The sequence below is a fragment of the Myxine glutinosa genome, chromosome 12 (assembly GCF_964187855.1).
Source record: "Myxine glutinosa chromosome 12, kmMyxGlut1.1, whole genome shotgun sequence".
Taxonomy (NCBI): Eukaryota; Metazoa; Chordata; class Myxini; order Myxiniformes; family Myxinidae; genus Myxine; species Myxine glutinosa.
The window spans coordinates 83,838,416-83,862,832 of NC_136272.1; the positions used below are offsets into that span (position 1 = coordinate 83,838,416).

The following is a 24,417-nucleotide window of genomic DNA, read 5'->3' on the forward strand; positions in this document are numbered from 1 at the left end:
ATTTGCCAATCACTACCCATCATCTGCCAATCATTACTGCCAATCCTTTGCCAATCATCAAATTTTGTTTTTCTAATTTCGGGGCCAAAACACTATCCTCGTCATTACAGTCTACTTACTAATGCCTCTCGGTGCGCCAATTCACTCCTAAAGCTCGGCTTCGTACAGCCAAGCCATGAATGCGGGTTGTTTGGTGCCAGCGGCTGGATACGTCCCGCATTCGGTGCAGGGAAGGAGGTTTACCCGGGCCGAGATCCCACGCACCATCTCGGCACGGAGCCATCCCATGGCCCGATCTCGACCTGCCGGAATGCCTCAACAAAAAGTGGTCGCCATGACGACCCTTCCTATCGGGCTGCCCGCTCCGCCTAGTGGAGCACGGACGCGGCCGTTCAAAGCGAGGCCCGGCACGCACCGAGGGCCCGATTCGGCTATAAGTCGTTCTAACCTCTAACCCGGTTACCGTCGATGCCTCACCTGGATGCTTACATGCATACGCTACCCCTTTCTTGCTCATACCTCCAGCTGTTCCCATGCTCCTCGTCGTACCTTTTCTTACACACCTCGGTACACTCATTCCGCTCACCGACTTGGTCACACACCTGACCACCGAACACCTTGGCACACATTCGTCGCTCGCACACCTCACCAACACACCTCTTCGCGCCCCCTCCTCGGTCACCTCCTCTGTGACAATCACAGGTGTGCTCTTGTCAGAATCTGTCTTTCTGATCGAAGTAGAGTTCCACCAACAGGCTTGAGAATGACGAGACCTTTATTAAAATAACACTTTATACGGATCCGGAGGAGACAGACATCTACAGCAAGCTACAGCAAGAACATGCCAAGTCAAGCCTTCCTGAAAACACATTGATTCTCATTCATTTATATATGAATACGATTATCAGAAAATCTCCGAGAGAACAAAGCGACTGGCGAGAGTCCCTCCCCGTCATTCCTAGCCCCCACCGTTATCCGCTCTGTCATTCGGGGGAGTGCAGCCCGCACCTTATCATTCGGACCAGATGTGATTTCAAAACTCCGACGAGGCAGAAAATATAACTCATTAAAGGGAGGGTGCATTCTTGGCTTCGACAAACCCATAAAGTATATGGGTTTGTTCAAAATGAGTAATTCAGAGCATGTTTATACAGAGTCAAGCGTCGCTGTGATTAATACAAAATATATATGGTTCACGATAGGTTTTATGTCTGCAACCTAAACATTCTGCTAGTGTTACGCAAAATCACGCGCATGTGAGCGTTCTCCTGCCCGCGGCTCGAGGCGCCGTCTGAGAATCATGATAGGGATTTTACGACCGGCCTTATCTAGCCTCGAAAGTGCACACGTATACAATTTGTCCAACACGACTGAAGCGAGCCTTTCCTCATTTTAAATGAAAGCGAAGCAAAAACCTCATTGTAACTCAGGCGTCACTGTCATTAAACAAAACAGTTAATGTTTTTGGCAATTTATCAAAGGATTTATGTCTACGATTCAAGCAGCCTACCTAAGGTTCGAATACATTTTATTAACTCATGAAATAACATTATAGAACAGCATTTTATAACATAGCTTACGTGGTAATACGTCAGTCAACCGGCATTTATAATTGAGCATTAAGCAGTAACAAATCTGAGGCCTGACATTCCTTCCTCTTGTCTCGTCGAGACAAAGTATCTCAAGAGACAACGTGCCACATCGGGCTTTATTGAAAGACCATCGTGTAATGCGGGTATCTCCCAAGGGCATACCGTGCGCCCATAGCGCCTCGCCCGTGCATTTGGGGAACGTGTCGTGTGGTGCGTGCTTGGAGCCTGAGGGCTCAAAACATGAAAGTTCATTAACGTTTCGGATCCACAATGAAGACGTCTGGTCCAGATGAGGTTCTGCTCCGCCAGAGGGTGCATCACTTCCCCTGCGGAACTGGCTCCCCCCACCCTTTGCAGACGCAGTCCTTGCAGATCTTCGAAGTTAATCAACGGTCATGCCCATGAGGTCCCTCACGTGCTGCTGTTCTGGGGAATACATAGTATTGTCAGTATCTTGTGTCTCAATTTCCTGGTCAGGGTACAGAGCGTAAAAATCCGAATCCGAATCACTTGAAGCAAAGAGATCCGCAACATGTGGATCAAAGAGATCCGAAACATTTGAAGAAAAGAGAGGGACTTCCTTTATGTCAAAGTCTCCCATGGGCGCCTGGTCGGCTTGCGGGTCTAGGATATCCACGTCGGGTCCCTCGACCGCCAGACCCAGCGTCGCAATCAGATCCATAGTTGGGTTTAAAGGGGGCGTGCAGCTGTCAGCTTGTAATACATAAGCAGCGTTAGCCAGTACACGCAAGGGGTTTATAGCACAAGTATCACAGTCATCACATACACCGTTACAGGCAGCAGCCAGTTCCCACATGGGATCCACACAAGTATCACAGTCATTACAAAATTCAATGCAATTTTCTGGAGCGCCGGTCGCAACTGCCTTGTTGAAGGACCCGTTCAGGTCGACGGCCTCTGTGGTCAGAGCCATAGTCGTTGTCGGCGGCTTCTTCACTTTCCATCCTGTAAAATACTTTCTCATACAGAGGAGGACTAGAGATTTCATTAGTGCCCCCCAAATTACTACCCCGATTATCACAGCCAGTGCGGTCAATAACCACTTCACTATGGTGCCCGTCCATCCCTGGAACCAGTCAGTGAGCCAGCTAAATGTATAAGAATTTTCGCGTGCGATCCGATCGATCGTCAGGGCGTGGCTAGTTTCCCTTAGTCTCACTTCTGCGGCTGACACTCCTTCAGATGGATCGGGTATGTAAGTGCAACATTTTCCCTCTATTATTCCGCATACCCCTCCTTTCTCTGCCAAGAGCATGTCCAAAGCCACCCGATTCTGCATCACCATTGTACGCATGTGAATCACCGTATCCAATAGTATGTCATGAGCCGTAGCGGTGTCGTTTGCCACCTTTTCTAGGGCCAAAGCCAATTTATCTATCCGGAAACTATCCATGACTGTGCCCGCTCCTGGGAAGAAGAAACCAAACACCTTTTCCCATAGACTCCCGTGTAGTTTAGTGGTTCCATCTTCGTTCATGACTGACCTCTTATAACGCCTGTCCAAGGACTTTGGGTCTAGCTCATCCAGTATCTCAACGTCAGGAAGGACTGAACCCAGATAACATGTGCCCCCCCAATTATTTGGTAAATAGGGGTAAGCCTTGTCGCCGCATATAAACATTGTCCCATGGGGTGGGACCAGGTGGGTGGATAAGCACTGGGTTCCCCTTACCACCCCATTAATCCTACTAACCCCCCTAGAGAATGTTATAGCCGTTATGTTGTGGTTGCGTTTATCTTGCAGTACTATTCGTAATGTAATCCCCGAGCTCCCTTGTCCCAGCTTCCCGGGGAGAGTGTAGGCGCATTCTGATTCTCCCATACGCAAGTGGCCGGAACCCTGGAGGCAGACCGTCCCTTTCTGTGGTTTGACCCAGACGGGGGCAGGCCTCTCGGCCACATGGGCAATCATTGACGGGCGATAATTAAATTGTCGATTGCAACTCTTGCCGTTGTCAACCCCTTCTCTTTCCAGCGTGGTGACTAAACATGGGGAATCGATAGGTTGTGAGCAGAGGTCATTGAGGGACAGAGGTAGCACTATCATGTGTATTCCTGTGGTGCCTGCTTGGGGAAAGTGCATGCACGACCAGCAGTGTGTCCTATTTTGAATTGTTGCCACCTCCCTGGCCACTTTCCAATATGTGTTTTCCCCCTTCTTTGGGGCCTTATTCTGGGGGTGTGGCGTGAGTATGTATTCGATGCATGGTGTGTATTTAGTTTCGCCCCTGGCCGCGCCAGGGGTCCAGACGCTGCACCGGACCTGCATGGTCATGTCTTTCCCTAGGCGTGTGCGTGTTTGTAGCTTAAAATCAGGGGTTCCCCATTGGTATCCTGGTTGGGCCAAGGTCTCAATGCTAGCTCGCCCGTTTTCCCGGAACTCTCGTACCTTTTGTAGTACAATGCCAACGCGTCCAGGCCCTGCCGACAGTGCTAGCCATTTTACGCTTACCCAATTTGTGTGCAGGGCTTTCTGTTCGAAACATGGTAGTGATACTCTTTGTCCCCATGTTACGGTGAGGTGTCGGGTTTCGTTTTCGCATCTATTGGAATCGGAGTTTCCCCTAGCTGCTGTCGCTATCAATAGTATTGTACCTATGATTAGGCCCATCCTTACTGTGGTTGCTGTGGTGTAGTGTCTGGTGCTTGTATGGCCAACTTACAGTGCGTGGCGTGGATCCACAAAGTCTTGCCCTCGCAAAAGACTGCCGTTGGTGTAGTCAGCAACACCTGGACTGGTCCCTTCCACCTTGGTTCCAAGGCGTTCTTGCAGGTGAAGTGCTCCACGAACACCTGGTCTTTTTCCTCTGGTGGAACACCTGGTCCACAAATCTCCTGGGAGCGCCTGGTCTACAGGTCTCCAATTCATAGATTCAATTCATTCAATTCATAGTTTCATAGAACACCTTTTCTCCAATTTCCTAATCCACTTTTTTTCAAGTGGATCCAATTTTATCCAATATTCAATTTTTAAATTCAATCCCATTTAATCCAGTCCAATTCAAATTAAATTCAATCCTTCTCTCAGCATCCCATTACCTGTTTCCAACATCAATAAAAATAAAATTATAAAATTAATAAAAAATCAATCATCTCAACTCTCAAATCGAATCAAAAAATAAAAATAAACGAAAATTACTTCAGCGAGAGTTTCAACTAGAATTACCACAAACCAACCACCTTTAACCTCCATTAACACAAACAAACCACCATTAACCTCCATTAACCTCCCCCTATTATTTATTTATTTTCACGAATAAACAAATAATAGAAATAACCTGGTCTACTTCCAATTTCAATTCTGGTCAGTTCTGGTGTCTGGTCACACACAATGTTTTCCTCACCCACTGTGATTCGCTCAAAATAGATTCTCACTGTTATGTCTGAAATTCGTCTCATGAAAACCCATTCAAGAGTCCGGTGTGACAGACAGCCAAACACATAGACACGCCGAAGACCCCAGGGTACCCATCAAACTAGCTTGTTCCCAGATCCACAACACAGCGAAACATGTAATTTTACTAAAATAATCACTTACTCATAACTAGCTGGATAACTAGCATAACTAGCTCAACACCTGGAACTCATAACTAATACTCATACCACTAATTACTCATAACTAATAATTACTTCTGTAATTACTCATGCCAATACTTACTCAAAATAATGTAATATCCCAATCTTCACCCTTTATGCAAATCGAAGCACCCCGGACAACCCACAACCAATATCAACCACTGTAGCCGCCTTCCCCTCCAGGCAGCCACACACAGCCACATACATCTCCACCCACGTCACACAAGACAACAGCCAACGAGTGTGTCCACCACACAGAAACCTTTGGCAATGCAACAACCGAACTCCCAGACAACCAACAACAAAACCCAATCCATCTCCATGGCTCATCAAGCAGTTCCAACTTAATCCAGCTTCACATACCGATTTCCCCAAAAACTCGTGAAACTTCACCCCCATTCTGGAAAAACCCTGGACTAAACCCTGACACCCTAAATAACTTCAGACCCATCTCCAATCTACCCTTTCTGTCAAAAGTTTTGGAACGTGCTGTGGCCACTCAACTCAAACATCACCACTCTGCCAATAACCTGTATGAAACATCCCAATCCGGATTCTGCTCCAGCCACAGTACTGAAACTGCTCTCCTCAAAATCACCAGCGACCTTTTCTCTCCTCTGATGCCGGCAACCTCAACATTTTCATTCTCCTCACCTCAACGCCTCCTTTGACATCATCAATCACACCATCCTCCTCACCCTGTTTAGACCAGCTTGTGCCTATTAAACCCAAATCAGTTCACTCCCAAGCCCACAAGGACCACCTACTACTCTCAAATTATCCACTCTGGCTCCGGAATCCCAAAAGCACTCTTCTCTACAATAAACAAACTAAATAAACAAACTTTACAACGTGAACAAACTCCTCAGCGCCCTGGATACCGCCACCTGTCATTCAGAGTAGACAACAGCATCTCCTTTCTGGCTTTCAGCATCTCCTTTCTCCTTTCTGGCATCCAAATAAAATTCTGGCTTCAAATCAACTTCCTCGAACTTAACTATGATAAATCTAAATTAATCTTCGTTTGCCCCAAACCCACTCACCAAATTCACCCATAACTTTGCCCCCAACATCGATGGTCATTTGAACACAAATTGAACAAAATTAATCGAACAAAACACTTCCATTAACTCGACATTCTTTTCACAGCACCAAGTTCACTTGAACATCTTTTCCTGGATACTCCCTCTTATCCAACTTTCAATAAACTGGAAAATGCTTCGCCATGGAATAGTCCACCACTCATGTAAATAACCATAAGAGTTCTGCGAAACATCTCCATCTTTAAAACTTAGCCAACCAAATTTAAACCACATGTTTTCCCCCCAAAAAACAAGTCACATTCTTTGTATATTGCCAACATTGTTCATCGTTTAAGTATCATCCAGAACTAAATTTTTATAAACCATCAACTTGTAGATGCATTTATTTATATCCCATTAACCCAAGAACTCTCAATTGCTTGGTTATATTTTAGTAATGTCATATATCCATATTTCTTTTCCAAAATGTTCCTGATATACACATTAATCCCATCTGTCTTTGTTTCCAGATCAACTCAAATCAGGAAATCAACACAAATCCTTATTACCTCCAATCAATTCAAAATTAAATCAACAATTCAAAACCAGATCGGATCAGCGATCAGAAATCACTTTTCCAATCAACAATTCATTCAAAGACCAAGCTTAAAAACACAACTCTCATCTTACTGTGACAAATAAGCAACCAACCTACTTCACACTAAAACAAATAACTTTTCATCACCCCTTTCTTGATGGAAAAACTTGATGATTACACAAAGTTCCCGTTTACATTTTGTGACTCACAGCTCCTGCCTCCATGGAACAATGACGCCTGAGCACTCAATTAGCCCTCCCAGTACCAAAGACTTACAATCAGACCGACAGACAAACAAATAACAGAGGCCTGTCGCCAGCCCCAGCACAGGACATCACCTTTCCGGGCAGGTACAATATAATCCACAGCATCGAAATGCCAATTTCTATCCGGAGCCTCGCAAAGCCAAAATCCATGCATGCGTGCTCCATCATGCAACCCGATCTGTACTCGGTGCGCCCGGCGCCCCCTATAATCAGTGAGTTATAATAACCACAATATCTCTGGCACCCAACTCGTGATACCACAATTTAATCCACGTTACTTGCATCTCTTCATCCTCACAAATGTCCTCCATTTAACGTGACTCAAATCCATCTTCTCCAGATTTAAGTCCTATATATCCTGTCGTTAAAGCAACACCCTGTAGACTCTCTTAAGAGGAAGGGCTGACTCCGCCTGTCGTTCTTCCAAGGTTAGTGAATTACCTCTGACCTTTCCCTTGCATATCTCGAACAAAGGTCAACTAAACTTTAAAAGGTCAAACTTCGAATTGGTCAACACAAATGCATCGATGCATCTTCCAGCCGCCACTCCGCACTGTACCTTACTGTATGAACAAGACTTCCTGTTGGAACTTGGCTCCGGAAATTAATTACTCTGTCTTGAAATCGTTTATTTTAGCCATCTTGAATAAATCCATCCATCTATCCATCTTATAAATCCATCTTAAATAAAAATCCATCTTATAAGTAACGTATTCGTCCTGTGACATTGCCTGGCATATATGTCGCAGCCGGCCACTATTCCGACATGGCTCGTCTGACATGAACGTCCGACATCCAGCAAAGTCGAAATGACCCACAATGCATTTGGGCACACATCCTCCTCTGAGAGTGGGCGAGTTATCGCCAGCACTCTGAGCAAATCTCATACAGCACACCCGTGACTCGCGGCTCGCTCGGCTCCTGTCTGAACACCCAATATCCCTCTACCCAAACTTCCACGGAGCCGCACGGCGGAAACACAGGTTTGTACCACACTTTAGTTAAACGAACATTGCCAGGATTCTCGGATAGACGTTTAATTTCACAACACACATGACAAAAATCCGATTTAAATTCAGAGATCGCCGATCGACCTGGCACAACCATCTCAACGCGATGACGCCACGCCGCCCCCCCGTCTTGGCGCGCACCCTCGTGCCTCCACACGAATCCCAACACTCCCTGCACGCCGCTCTATTCGCGTTCGCGGCGGGGTTTACCTCGCGTTGGGACATGCAGTCGGCTGTCATAACAAAGTGCGAAAAGCTGTCATAACAAATCTGCGACCTGACATGTGAGCTGTCAGAACATTGAGCTGTCAGAACTCATCCCTAGCTAACAGGATCTCCGACGCTTGACCTCTCTGACCCAAAATGCACTATATGACACCAATTCCAAAGGTGAGCTGCCTCAGCGATACATCCCACACATACAATACACAATATCTGCCATTGAATGAACTCTTCAATTCAAGTAAAACACACATATTGATTCGAATTCTGCAACCATCTCCAAGAAACCGCTTCATATCAACAGTAAATCGACAAGGGCACTCCGGGTGCTTTCCTGACCCGATTTATATCAATTCGCTTCCCAAACAACTCCCAAACAGATGAAAATCCGGACTCAGTTCAGGACCTCGCCTGTTCTCTCGGATAGACGTTAAAATGGACATTCCCGGCCTGAATTTCCCCCAAGTCGAGCAGATCGCTTACAAAGTTTCACACCGAAACCCTCTGCTTTGCACATGACACACAGACAAACACATTGGCCAGACACACACGTCAATTAACATCCCAATATACATTCATTCCTCATTCATATACGAGTGAGTCTCCCATTCTTCGCGCGAAACTCAGATCGACTCAAATCATGCCTTTCTCCAGCCACTCCCAAACAATCTTTGCTCATTCATGTTACGTCTCTCATTCAAGGAAAAGGATTTTTGGGACGGGTTGGACGGGGGTTGGTTGAGGTGAAAGAAAAAAAAAAAAAAAAAAAAAAAAAAAAAAGGGAAGGCAGGGCGGGGTGTTGGGGTGTTGCCTAGAGCCCTGGGACTGAGCTCAGGTCTTGGGGGGGTGGGGGGTCTTGGTCTGGTATCTGGTCCAGCGGCATCACTCGCTGATTTACTTGTTTAACTACCTCCTTAATTGTTTTGTCCTGAACTTTGCTTCCTGAACTTGCTTCCTTTGGCTCTGAAGCTTCAAATTCCTACAATGCAGCTCCTGCTTCAATTTTCAATATTTCAAAACCTAACCTGTCCTTCTCACCCTGTGGCCACCTGGCCCATTTCCTGTGAGCTTATTTATTTTCTCTTGTCCACCAGATCCTGGCCTGCTTTATCTGGACCTCTTGTCTAGAACTTAGTCTAGAGCTTCCTGGCTTGACCTCGTAGTTGTCACTACCTTCTTGTCAAACCTACCTGGTACCTACGCATTTCACCCTTCCTGGCCATGTCCCTTTGGCCGTCTAAGTTTAGCCACAGCCCTTCGTTCCCTGGCATGCAATGGCATACCCCATCTTGTCTCTGGGCTGTTCCTTCCTGGAAAGTTCTCGGCCTACTCAACCTTTACGGCTGTCCGACCTCACTTTCCCCCTCGTCCTTGTTAATTATTACGTTACCCTTAAATAATATCCAGCGCAAATATTGTAACGTTACTCTTAAATAATATCCAGCGCTAAATCTATCCTTAGCTTTACTCTTAATGTTTATCCAGCGCAAATATTGTAACGTTACTCTTAAATGATATCCAGGTGATTTCAACAAAGACACGTCATTCTGTGGCCTGAAATGAGCCTCTACTTACAATTTCTGTTCGGAGAGCAGGCAGAGCAGAAGGCAGAAAGGAACGGGCTGAACCCGCTCCAGGAAGGAAGGTACGACGTGCCGGCGTCCCGGCGTTCGGACAGCCTTCCTTCTGTCGCTCGGGGTCCGCTCTCTCTGTCCTCTGTCTGCTGCAATCCGAGTCACGGCACCAAATGTCAGAATCTGTCTTTCTGATCGAAGTAGAGTTCCACCAACAGGCTTGAGAATGACGAGACCTTTATTAAAATAACACTTTATACGGATCCGGAGGAGACAGACATCTACAGCAAGCTACAGCAAGAACATGCCAAGTCAAGCCTTCCTGAAAACACATTGATTCTCATTCATTTATATATGAATACGATTATCAGAAAATCTCCGAGAGAACAAAGCGACTGGCGAGAGTCCCTCCCCGTCATTCCTAGCCCCCACCGTTATCCGCTCTGTCATTCGGGGGAGTGCAGCCCGCACCTTATCATTCGGACCAGATGTGATTTCAAAACTCCGACGAGGCAGAAAATATAACTCATTAAAGGGAGGGTGCATTCTTGGCTTCGACAAACCCATAAAGTATATGGGTTTGTTCAAAATGAGTAATTCAGAGCATGTTTATACAGAGTCAAGCGTCGCTGTGATTAATACAAAATATATATGGTTCACGATAGGTTTTATGTCTGCAACCTAAACATTCTGCTAGTGTTACGCAAAATCACGCGCATGTGAGCGTTCTCCTGCCCGCGGCTCGAGGCGCCGTCTGAGAATCATGATAGGGATTTTACGACCGGCCTTATCTAGCCTCGAAAGTGCACACGTATACAATTTGTCCAACACGACTGAAGCGAGCCTTTCCTCATTTTAAATGAAAGCGAAGCAAAAACCTCATTGTAACTCAGGCGTCACTGTCATTAAACAAAACAGTTAATGTTTTTGGCAATTTATCAAAGGATTTATGTCTACGATTCAAGCAGCCTACCTAAGGTTCGAATACATTTTATTAACTCATGAAATAACATTATAGAACAGCATTTTATAACATAGCTTACGTGGTAATACGTCAGTCAACCGGCATTTATAATTGAGCATTAAGCAGTAACAAATCTGAGGCCTGACACTCTCACTCGCACACCCAACCACGTGCCTCACTACCAATTCCAGCGTGCATTCCCACTCACGCTCTACCATTCCAGGTGTGCATCCTTCCATTCCAGGTGTACATCCTCGCTCACCTGTCACAACCAACTCACGCTCCGTGCCACTCTCACTACTCTCACCTCCACTCTTGACAACGCACTCGCCCTTACTCTTGACAGCGCACTCTTTCCTCATGCACCCGTCCGTTACACACCTCTCTCGCGCACACTCTTGCGCACACTCTCCCGTCACACCCTCTGTAACACTCACCACAGGCGTGCATTCTTCCTTACTTTTGACAGCGCACTCTTTCCCCATGCACCTGTCCGTCACACACCTTTCTCGCGCACACTCTCCCGTCACACCCTCTGTAACACTTACCACACCGCGCTTCCATGTGCTCCCTCGCACACGCGCTACGACCGACTCACTCTCGACAGCACCCTCACTCCTTGGCACGCACTTTTTCCTCACACACCCCAGAGTCGGACTTTCTCGCACACCTCCTCTTTCGCACACCAGACCTGTCGCACACTTCACCAACGGCCTCTCACGAACACCCGGGTCCATCTCGACCCCCAAGCTTCTTAAATCACCTGGCGCATCATACGCACGACCATATTGGTCACCACTTACACCGGGTCCTCTTCCTCTTCGCTTCTCCTCCATCACCTGCGAATCCCTCATCCGGTTAATGAGCACATCATCACGATCCGAACACAGACTTTGGACCAATTCTTTTACTTCCTCCTTTATCTCTTTCTTATCCCCTCTCCGTCGCTTCTTAATTTTGCTCACCCCTTCTTCCACTTCTTCTAATTTCTGCTTCACCTCTTTTATTTCCCGGTGCGTCTCCTCAAGCTCGTCCTCTAAGGCTACCTTGACCGTTTCCATGTGCGTCCTCACCTGCCGGTCCTTCGTCTCCATTACCTCTATCACCTCGTCCAACCTCGTTGTCAGTCCCTCACGTACCATCTGCCATTCCCTCTTCGTCGCTATCAAGTCGTCTTTTAGTTCTTTCTGTGTCGCTTTTAACCCTCCTAGTACCGCAGTGTTCCTTTGTACCTGCTCCACTAACTCAGTCTGTCCCACCGTCAGCTGTTCCACCTCCTGCGTCAGGTCCTCTATGCCCCCTTGTAACTTTACAGTCCCCTTTCTCACCTCCTTCTCCATGTGCTCCTTACAGTGCCTCACCTCCTCGCGCACTCCTCCGACCTCCTCACTCACACCTCTTCTGATCTCTTCTCCCATCACTTGCATCTCCTGCCCAGATGCCACCCTCATCTGCTCCATTTCCTCCCTGTGAGCATCCAGTTTGGTTTCTACCCCCATTCTGACCCCCTCTATCTGCTGCCCCATTTTTTAAACTTCCCTTTCCGCTTGGTTCCTCATGTCCCTCAATTTGCCTTCCATACTGTTTTCTAACCCCTCTAACCCCTTTTGCATCCCTTCCATTTGATTCTCTTGAGCGGCCATTCTGTTTTCTACCCCCATTAACCCATGTTTTAATCCCTCACCGGTACCCCTCGCTTCGTCCCTCATTACCCCCATTTGGCCCTCCAATCGCTCACCCTGAGCTTCTATACTGTTTTTCAAACCTCCAATTTGGTCTCCCATTTGTCCCATAAGGGCCCTCATTTGCAGGAAAAAAAAGGTTTGAATCCACCAACGGCGCTGCTACGGTCGCGGGCGCGGTCGCCGTGGCCATGTGCGAGGCGCCATTTTGCGCGCCCGTAACCTCGTGCGCGACGACGCTATTTTGCGAACCTGCCACCCTCACTGCTTCGCTCTCCTCATGTCCCTCAATTTGGTCCTGGATCGAACCTGCCTCACTCTCCTCTACCGGAACCCAGCCGTCTTGATCTGCCATAGCGCGAATTTCAAAATTCGTGTTTTTATTTTTGTAAAACACAATCAAATTTCGGTCACTTATAATTTTGAGCGCTTTAAGCGCGCTTCGGGTCCGATCTCACTCCTCGACACCAATTGTTACTCTAATAGTACAATTGGTGTTCCAAAATTTGGGCCTAACAAATTTAGTCCCAGGTCCGAATCCCACTCCTGACACCAATTGTTACAGACGCGGTGTTAGATGTTAGTTTACCGAGCGGTTTGGTATTACCGCGTCCGCACAGTTACTCCCCGATTAGAACCCTATCCCGCCCGATTCCACTCGAACGTTGGCCAAATCGCGCTATGCTAAATCAATGAAGGAAAGGACACAACGGCTGGGATTAATGTAACGACACAAGGGGTACAGTTCTCAAGACCTCCGGAGGAGGATATAATTGGTGATGCAGAAACGGGTAGATTACACGGTAAGAGGTAAAGCACAGCAAGATGGGCACTTAGACACAGTCTTATCTTATTCCCGACAGACCACAGACAAACGGGACAAGACTGACTTACACGGGGATTGATGGCTGGGAAGGACAGGCAGTCGATAGCTCAAGGTGCACCTTGGCTCAGGGACAGGATACAGCTCGGTCCAGTCCAGAGATGCGGGGAGGTATTCAGCGCTTGGAGGTGGCATCCTTCTCTCTCCAAGCTGAGGCGCATCTGACGTCACATCCGTCTTCCTGCGCATGCCCAGCGGGGAGTGACACGCCCTCGGCTCGTTAGCTCCGCCCCAGATGGAATTGGTCCGCCGCTTCTTATTGGGTGCGGGGGGTTACCGGGCTCCGCCCTTGACGAGGAGCTGACAGCGAGCCCCTGCATGGTAACCCCGTCGGAGCACATGTTCAATGGCGGCTAACCAAGCCGGAGTGAGGACGCACACTCCCCGCGCCGCCGCCGCTGTTGTTGTAGTTGTTGTTGTACCATGAGGAAGAGCTGCGGGGAGGTATTGGGAGGTCCTAAACTTTCTAACGGTGCCATACAATCACATTCTGGTGCAACGAAGAGTCAGAATTAATGGAAACGAGTCCTTAACTGACATAGACTAAGAATAACTAGCAAGATGTCCTATAGTTGTCTACGTGAGATGCGGTGAACCTGGGTGCGACATTTAATGGGGGAAATAGGGGAAGGTCGGGGCTACAGAGTGTTGTTTACAGAAAATGGGACTAGGGAATGGGGGATTGGGGATAGTTGGGGAGTATTGGGGAAATAGGGGAATATTTACAAGCGGATATGGATGGAGGCCAAATCCCATATCCGCAACAATATATATATATATATATATATATTTTTTTATTTATTTTTTTTTTTTTCCTAATGTGGATCAGCTCGCTGCGCTCGCCTCACCAAGCTTCGTTACTGAGGGACGGGATTGTTTTAGCTGAGGATAATGACTTTTTTTTTCTTTTTTCTTTTTTTCTTTTTTTGTATACAAGATCGAGGCTCGTGAAAGAGCTAACATTAATCACACAAAAAGTGAAACCGACACACAAAACACAAAAAAATAAGGGGAGCGGCATACAAGATGGGGAGAGAGGGGGAAGGACACAATCACAACATTTGAGCGCAGGGACAATGGGAGAAATGTGGGAGGGGGAGGGCTTTGGGGGAGGTGGGAGAGGTATAAAACATATGAACACTGCAAGGACTTCCAGGAAAGAAGTTGGAATTTCAAAAACAAAAAAAACAAGTATCTGGGGTGAATTAGCAGGGGGAAAAAAGATCAAGGTTTTGGATGGGGAAAGATAAGAGATGGTGGTGAATAGCTGTTTTAAAGACCTGGAGGGAGGAGTGGGATTTAAGGGAGTGGGGGAGTTTGTTCCAGAGGCGGAAGAAAAGGGGAATGAAAGAGTGAAGGTGAGCAGAGAGCCTAGATTTTGGCAGTTTAACCATAAGAGGGTTGCACGCAGATCTTGTGCGACCTGAAGGAATATTGGGGGGACAGAGCACAGAGAGAGCTGGGGGAGCAAGGCCGGAGATGAGTCGGTAGAAGACAGAAAGACCACCAACCTGACTGCGGTGAGTGAGTGAAAGGCCCTCAGAGTTAACTTCATCGCAGGAGATTCCAATGATTCTGAAAGCTTTGGTTTCAACAGCGTGAAGCCGAGCTAGGTGTGAGGCAGGAGCACCGGCCCAGAGCGGGGAACAGTATTCCATTGAGCTGCGGATGAAAGCCTTGTATGTGGAGAGGAGCTCAGGTGTGCCAAGGAAGGACTTCGCACGACGGGGGATGCCCAGTCGGCGACTGGCTTTGGAGGCCAGCTTGGAAATGTGGTTTTCCCAAGAAAGATCATGGCAGATAGTGAGACCCAAAAGCTTGAGTGACAGAACTTCTTGGAGAGGATTGTTGAGAAAGTAGATGGGAGGGTTTTCCAGTCGGTCCTTTCAGAGAGACATTGTAAGAGTGTGCGATTTGTCGGGATTGAAAGACATGTTCCACTTGTTTGACCAGTCTGTGATTTTTTCCAGGTCTGCAGAGAGTGAGGAGGCTGCAGACTGCCGATCTGAGGGATGAGGAATGGAGCGGCAGATAGTGGAGTCATCAGCAAAGAGATAGAGAGGATTTTCCAGAGAGTCGGAGAGATCATTGATGAAGACCAGAAATAGCACAGGGCCCAGAACACTACCTTGGGAAACTCCAGCCAGAACAGGAAGGGGAGATGAGAGAAATCCATTCAGGGCCACACGTTGCCTTCGACCAGAGAGGAAGTCCGCAAGCCATGAGTGGAGATTTCCATGGATACCATAGGAGGAGAGTTTGGTGAGCAGAGCTGGGTGCCAGACCGTATCGAAGGCACGTGATATGTCAAGTGAGACAGCTCTGATTTCCTGTTTGGCATTGAGGACCTCCATCCATTGTTGAGACAGCAGAAGCAACATGTCCAGAGTAGAATGACCTGGTCTAAATCCAAATTGATGATCAGAGATCAAGCCATTGGAGAAGAGGAAGGATTTGATATCCGAAGCAATGATGGATTCCATGACTTTGCTGATAATTGGAAGCAGGCTGATTGGTCTGTAGTTGCAAGGAACTGTTTTTGCACCTTTTTTGTGTAAAGCGGTAATGTTTGCTGATTTCCAAGATGCTGGCAGATGACCTTGAGCAAAAGAGAGGGTGAAAAGAACAGAGAGAGGGTGAGATAGAGCGGTCGAGCAGGATTTTAGGACCCGTGGGCTGATGCCGTTTGGTCCAGTTGCAGAATCAGAGTCGAGGTTTGACAGAAACCTCTCCACCTTGTCAGGAGAGAAGGACACAGAGTCCAGGAGCAGTTGGGTTCGACTGGGAAAGGTGGGAACAGAGAGTGATGGGTTTGGGCCACAATATTTTGAGGCAAACACAGAGTTGAGGCATTCGGCTTTGTCACGTGCAGTGTCAACTGTGTAGCCATTTGAGGTAAGGGAGGGGATGGAGGGGGAACAAACACCAGAAACGGATTTGACCAGACGCCACCATGATTTGGAGGAAAGAGACAGGTTTGAGAGTTCAATCTTGAGTGTGGAGAGATAGTGCTTCCTGGCACTCCTGAGGGTAGACACACACTTGTTCCGAGCTTGGTGGAAGGAACTGAGATTGCCTTCAGTTGGATTTGCCTTCCACGAGGCAAAGGCAAGTTGTTTCAGGGCAACTGCCTCACCACAAGATTCAGTGTACCATGGATGGGAGGAAGGGTAAGACAACTGAAGACGAGATGGGATAAATCTGTCCATGAGAGAGAGCAGTTTGCTTTGGAAGAATTCCCAGGAAGAATTTATGTCAGAGGCAGTAGAGATGGTCGACCAGTCCAGATGATTAATGGCTGCTTGCAGACCGTGCCAGTCAGCCTGAGTGAAATGCCAGACTCGTCGGCGCTGAGGAGGCTCTCTGAGAATGGCCAGAGAGATGTCCACTTTAACAAGCACATGATCAGAAGAACCGATTGGAGCAGAAGAAGAGCAGCAGACATTTGCAGGGAAGTTAGTCATAACCAAGTCCAGAAGAGAAGATACTCCATTGACTGAGATCCGGGTCGGGAAATTGACAGATTGTGTCAGTCCCAATGAGTCGCAGAAGTCCTTTGCTGAGGTGCCATGGCTGGTGAGAGATGAACCCACACCCAGCCAGCTGGCATGATGACAGTTGAAGTCGCCACATATGAGGAAGAGAGAGTTTGGATGAGTTGATAGAAGTTGGTCCATGTTGTCCGACAGCGAAATGTAAATGGAGTCATCACTGTTTGGAGGACGGTACAGAACACATATGAACAAAAGGTGTGAGCGGAGAGGAAGCCGTAGCCAGAGGTACTCCTGGGTGTGGGGTGGAGAGAGGGCAGTGCAAGGAGAGTGAGGAAGAGAGTTTTTGATAAAGATAGCCACCCCACCACCAGGACGAGGCTCAGGTCTCTCATACCGGAGGAGGGAGTAACCAGGAAGAGATATTAAGGAATCAGAGACATCTTGAAGGAGGAAAGTTTATGTTAAGCAGATCAAGTCTGGATTGTCAGAAGCAACCTGAATGGAGAGATCAATCAGGTTTGAGCAAAGGCCCCGGATGTTTGAGGTCCATACCGTTAATGAGGAGAGAGGGGGAGCATCGGGTGCAGGACAGGGGAGGAGAGGGGTAGGGTCAGATGAAGGATGAGGGGGAGGTAGGAAGAGCAGTTGATAGTGTGGCAGAGATTACAGAAGAGTTACAAGAAAGGGAAGGATGAGGAGGACGAAAGGTTTGATGGTGATGGGATGAGGCACAGTGAGGGGTTGTTTGAGAGGGGGAAGAGGAAGGTCGAAGGTTGGGGGAGGTGGAGGTATGAGATAGAAGGGAGATGAAGTGGGGAGGAGGCAGCTTTGAGAAGGAGGTGGGAGGAGGGAGAATTTGGGAGGGATGGTTGGGGGGTAAATTTGAAGGGGAGGGGTTGGGGGGGAGTTTTGAATGGGAGGGGCAAGGGGGGAGTTTAGGAGGGGAAGGGCAAGGGGGGAGTTTAGGAGGGGAAGGGCAAGGGGGGAGTTTAGGAGGAGAGGGGCAAGGGGAGAGTTTAGGAGGAGAGGGGCAAGGGGAGAGTTTAGGAGGGGAAGGGCAAGGGGGGAGATTTGGAGGGGAGGGGCAAGGGGGGGATTTGGAGGGGAGGGGCAAGTGGGGAGTTTTGGATGGGAGGGGCAAGGGGGGAGTTTAGGAGGGGAGGGGCAAGGGGGGAGATTTGGAGGGGAGGGGCAAGGGGGGAGATTTGGAGGGGAGGGGCAAGGGGGGAGTTTAGAAAGTGGATGATTAATGAAAGATGAACATTTATAACAAATTGGGTTTGTTGTGATTTTCAAGTTAGCGATCCATTTAAAAACGATGGAGGAGGGGTGGAATGAATTAGAATTTAGAGCATGTAGTGAGAAAGAATTATGAGAGATTGAATATTTTTTTGAAATGGAATGAGTTGAAGAGGAAATTGAAAGGAGCCTTTTAAATAGGAAGAAAAACAGCGTGTTGTGATAAACCAATGAATAAAACACTGAAGGGGAAAGTTTCAACATATTTAAACATAACCGTGAAGAACAATCTTATATTCACAAAAATACCAACGGGGAGAGTGAGGCGAGAGGGACACCACGAGTCACTTGAACAGGGCAGAAGGTGGAGGCAAGGGGATAATGGGGGCGGGGCGGGACAGCGCACATGGACAGAGGCGCACGATGGAACAAAAACACACGAGGAGAAAGGGAAATAAAATTGGGGGGGTGGGGGGGGGTTACAACGTTAGACAAAGAGTAGATGTTTGGTGAAGTTTGGGGGAGAAGGGAAAATCAAAAAACCTAGCAAAACAGCGAAGGAAGGAACAACCTTCGATGGGGGAAGCCTGAGGCTGCAAGGCCTCGCTCGCGACGCGGCAAACAAACGCTTAATTTATGAAAGATAAACACTGAGAAACTTCCAAGGGGCACACTATAGGTTCCCACACCGAAAGATAAATACAGTTTATACCGTGTGGAGCTTCAAAAATCCCTGCAGTCGTCTCCAAGATCTCGTGAGATGACTGTACCTGAGTTGCGGTGTTGTCATGATTTACACCAATCATAATATCATAATACAAACATTTATTTTGCACAAATTTATTTGTAATATTCATGATATTACATTTTTATAAGCAATTTAAGTTGAAGATTTAGACGGCACTGCACCAATTTAAGTGGTTCAGTGACGTGACGCGACGTAGCAGACGGCACTGCACAGATATGCGTACCATATATTAAATACTTTATCTCATCAACACGTAATTCAAAACACCTCAACACCAGAAGCAAACACCTCACCACCAGAAGCAAACACCAGATAATTCAAAACACCTCACCAACAGTTACACACCATGTTATCAAAAACACCTCACCACCACATTATTAAAACATTCTCACCTTCACATTATTATCCACTCCCACTGTGCAATTCAAAAAACGTCATCACACGTCGCTATAGAGATAGACTTGTTTTAACTGAGGATAATGACTGTATGTGAGTTGCTGTGTTGTCATGATTTATACCAATAATAATACAAACTTTTATTTTACACAAATGTATTTGTAATATGTGTGATATTATATTTTTATAAACGATTGAAGTTGAAGACTTAAGTTGAAAAAATTTTTTTTCAATTAACTTCAAATAAAAAACCTTCGGACTTACATACTGCAGAGGTCGGTGCTTACCAGAAGTAGGATACAATTTCGAATAAGTTTAAGGGAGCAGTTCAGTGACAAGTCAGGACAAAACAGACACTGCACAGATGTGTGTGTGTGTGTGTGTGTGTGTGTGTATATGTATATATATATATCTCCCAGTCCGTCACACCTTTCTCCAAGGTCCCCCCCCCCCCCCCCCTCCCTTGGTTCTGGAACATTTTGGACGATTGGGCCAGAGGGCAGAAATCTTCCTGCAATAATTCTCTCCATGTTCCAAAGACTAACCCAGATGCCCCAATCCGGCAGAGGGCTTTATATTATGTAGCGTAGGCCGATGAGCGTCCAGCTGTAAATAATTTATGTTGGTGTGCTGGACCTCGAAGCTACCCTATTTGTCAGATGACACAATACAAGGTGTCCAGGAGTAGGTTGCAGTGCGTGGCAGTCCAAGACACCCAGCACGAGATCGGTGTCATCATTGTCCTGCTCACCCATTGATCGTCAGTGCTGGATTTGACTATGTGCTCATTCTATGCCAAAAGACTTGTGACTCTAGACTTTTTGATTTAACGTTTTGGTAATTTATTGGATGTTGCTTGGTCCAAATCCACGTTATTGCGTCATCCGAGCTTGCGTTTTGCACTTTCCAGGTTTTAGGGGAATCATTTCATTTTTGCTTGTCCAAGCTCGAGTTTTTGTAATGAATAATTTTGCCATTTTGCATTGTTTTAGCTTTTGTGTTCATCGCTTCATGTTCTCCTGTTATTCTGTACTGTTCGTATAAAACTCTACCTCTATCCCTTTCTCTCCTCTTTTCTTTTACCATTAATGCATATACCACCTGCTTGTTTGTGTGCTTCCCCACTATCAGTACATTACCCTTCTACACTCTGTCACTTGTCTTCCATGAGCCTAGATGGTGTAAAATAAAGTAATATCAATATCTGAAATGTTCTTCTGTAATAACCAGTCAATGAAAACAGCATTTTAAATTCAGCCACCAGGTGCAAGATGATTACTTTGAAGACATTGACTGCCTTCCAAGCATGCACCAGGATGTGGAGAGAACTGAAGACCAAGAGTATGAAGTAAGAGATGACCTAAAGAGCAGCTCTTGTTCGATAAACAGTTCAGTGATTTTCCTGTAAACTTGTCTGATCTGTTTCATGGCTGAGAGGGTGTTTTGATATTAAAATGTGGAGAGAACGATTTCCACATTTTCACATACACCGATCACCTGACTTATAGGGCTTTGCAACAAAAGAAACCCAATAGCCCCAAATGCAGTTGAAGCAGCGTTTCAGTCTCTTTTTAATCTTTTGTAAATCTTTATAAAATGGCTATCTATTTATTACATATGCAAATGTTGCAAAAACATTCGTTCCAATCTTTTCCCTCCCCACTCCACTGGTATACTCCATAAAAGCCTCCTCCCCTGACTTCCATTTCCTCCCATGATTTTTCCCATATATCGGCACTCGTCCCACACTTGCCTGACCTTGATATTTCTATCGTCCTCACTTCTCTTCGTTTTCTCAATTTTAGTTTCCTCAAATCTGCATGTTTCAGTCTAGTGTGTGAACATTAATGAACTCTGAAGCTTAAAATAACATTCCCATAATATAACGCAGACAAATTTTCAAGTAATTTGGAAATTAATTTCAATTTGCTTTTTAATGCCCTTTCATGCCACATGCTGAAATAGTGAGCACATTATCTTCTTTCCCACCACAAACTATTATAATTCTGCATGAAGAGGAATTCCTTATTTGTAGCAAATGCTTGTGAATTTGTAATAAATATTCTGCCTTATTGCACCACTGCAGAGGTTTGTCTGTGAGTAGTACCTGCATGTTACTCTTACCTGACTTCGGGGTTAAGGAATGAAAGTCGTTAATTGAGTTTTAATAGTTATTTGCACTGGCTTACGCTTTGACTTACCCCACTCGCAGGAAGTTGAACTTTATCGCATGTTTAGCCAAGAGAAGTTGGGCCTGACCGTTTGCTACCGCACAGACGATGAGGAGGATTTGGGAATCTACATTACAGAGGTGAGCTTCTGCATGCTTGGTCTTTCTCAAAGACAATACTCTTAAGCTGTGCTTACACCTGCCAACATGTTATCCACAGCAAGTCACTAAGAGTTGTGTACATCATTTGTTCTACACAAGACAGGCTTTGGCAGAGTTTACCTTGGCAGAGTTCTCCACCCACGAAACTGCCATGCAGCTGAACTCCACATCCTATACCTTTAGCCAATGCCCAATGGTGCTTACGCAGTTTACCCATTGGCCAAATAACCAATGCCCAATGGTGTTTATGCAGACTACACATTGGCCAAATAACCAATGCCCAATGGTGTTTACGCAGACTACCCATTGGCCAAATAACCAATGCCCAATGGTGTTTATGCAGACTACACATTGGCCAAATAACCAATGCCCAATGGTGTTTATGCAGTTTACCCATTGGCCAAATAACCAATGCCCAATGGTGTTTATGCAGTTTACCCATTGGCCAAATAACCAATGCCCAATGGTGTTTACGCAGACTACCCATTGGCCAAATAACCATCGCCCAATGGTGTTTATGCAGTTTACCCATTGGCCAAATAACCAATGCCCAATGGTGTTTACGCAGACTACCCATTGGCCAAATAACCATCGCCCAATGGTGTTTACGCAGACTACCCATTGGCCAAATAACCAATGCCCAATGGTGTTTATGCAGTTTACCCATTGGCCAAATAACCAATGCCCAATGGTGTTTACGCAGACTACCCATTGGCCAAATAACCATCGCCCAATGGTGTTTACGCAGACTACCCATTGGCCAAATAACCAATGCCCAATGGTGTTTACGCAGTTTACCCATTGGCCAAATAACCAATGCCCAATGGTGTTTATGGAGACTACCCATTGGCCAAATAACCAATGCCCAATGGTGTTTACGCAGTTTACCCATTGGCCAAATAACCAATGCCCAATGGTGTTTATGCAGACTACCCATTGGCCAAATAACCAATGCCCAATGGTGTTTACGCAGTTTACCCATTGGCCAAATAACCAATGCCCAATGGTGTTTATGGAGACTACCCATTGGCCAAATAACCAATGCCCAATGGTGTTTACGCAGTTTACCCATTGGCCAAATAACCAATGCCCAATGGTGTTTATGCAGACTACCCATTGGCCAAGGACATATACAAGTAATGGTGAGATATTACATGTTGGACTTGAACCATGGCACACCACCAAGGTCCATGGTATATGTTGCCGAATGGCATACACTGAACAAATTTGTCTCACATGACACAAAAACTATATGATGAACTAAATAAAATTCATATACAGTACTCAAATCCAAATCAACTACTCATGCTTACACTTGTTTTGATTTTGACTTCACAAGATTAATTGATGCCAATCCTTCCCATGCCACGATAATGTTATCATATTAAAAATCATTCTCCCAAGTCGGATTACTTCAGACAATGCGTTAAGCCGACAGTATTACCTACTCGTATTAACTGAAGCCTACTCTGTGTACATGTATAAACTAGAACGGCACTCGGTAGAGCACATAACTCCGCCAGGCTGAACAGTTTATGTTTTGTAACCCACTGATAGGCTGAATCTGGATCTGGACCTGAACCAAAATCTATTTGGCTTGTTGTTGTCACCTAACCAAGTCATCCACCAAGTTTAGTCATGACTTTTTTAATATCATGTTATATATCGCTTTTCGCCCGATCTCTCAATGGTGAAGAATCACTGAAAAATTAAATAATTCTGGTATCCGAATCCATATTGAGATCTTCACCAAAATTGAATATATTTGTCCTTGTCACATACCCAACCTCTCTGCCAAATTTTGTCCCAATCCGTCCACAACTTTTTGAGATATCTTGTTCAGAGACAGACAAACAAACAGACAGGGGTGAAAACATAACCTCCATGCACCTTTGGTGGCGGAGGTAATTATCATCATAAAATCATTGAAAAACAGGAAATTTTAATGATGCCCTTCACAGCAACATCAGGTCCTCCAATGCTCTCCATAAGCTACAGAATAATAGCTTTCACTAATTATTTTTTTTTTTTAAATATTTGAGGCTGCTTACACAGGACAGACTGTGGCGGCCATGACTGAAAAAGAAAACCTGACACTTGTCAAATCAAAACTAGGATTCTGTGCCATGATGTGCTGAAACAATGGACATTATTTTAATTGGACATTGCAATCCATTAATGAATTATTTATCAGCACTCAACATTCTTCATTTACTGGGATATCACTTTGTTTTGTTTTCCCTGCCAACATATGCCATGATGTCTTTATAATGGATAACAAGAAAACCTTCATTCTAAACTGCTACTCCATATCAAGCTATGTGCGGTCTAGCCTGGGTTCGAATCGTGACGCAGCTATAAACTGTCACCCCGGTATTTCACAGGCATGGTGATTCAGTGTGTGTGTGTGTGTGTGTGTGTGTGTGTGTGTGTCTCTGTGTGCATGCCGTCCCTCTGATGGATGTCAAACTGGGTGTCCGCATTAGTTGGTAGATGTTAAAGATCCCACGGCATCCTTCGTGAGCCATCGCCGGCATCAAAAACAAGTTCCAAGTTCTTGCCCTAACTACTGCTGGGAGAGAGATGGCAAACCACCCAGCAGCATGGCCCCAGGCCAAGAAACGGCTTCGGCCGATCCAATGCTCTGCAACAGAGTATGGTACATCAGAACTTTATTTGTTTACACAGTCGATAGGATGGCTCTAAGGTAGCGCATTCATCTTTAAGTTGATTCGTTTCCGTAACAAGTTCTATCTGTCTTTAAACTAATTCCCTGATGCTTCGCCGGCACCACCTTG

At 46.1% G+C, this 24,417-nt stretch overlaps 1 protein-coding gene across 1 annotated transcript in view; it reads left to right on the forward strand.

Annotated features, from left to right (window-relative positions):
- PDZRN3 (PDZ domain containing ring finger 3) overlaps positions 1-24,417 on the forward strand; it is a 397,145-nt gene that overhangs the window by 354,619 nt on the left and 18,109 nt on the right. Inside the window, exons 5-6 of the mRNA XM_068100558.2 lie at positions 20,545-20,635; positions 21,500-21,598. Coding sequence (XP_067956659.2) covers positions 20,545-20,635; positions 21,500-21,598 — 190 coding nt within the window. The remainder of the gene's footprint in view (positions 1-20,544; positions 20,636-21,499; positions 21,599-24,417) is intronic.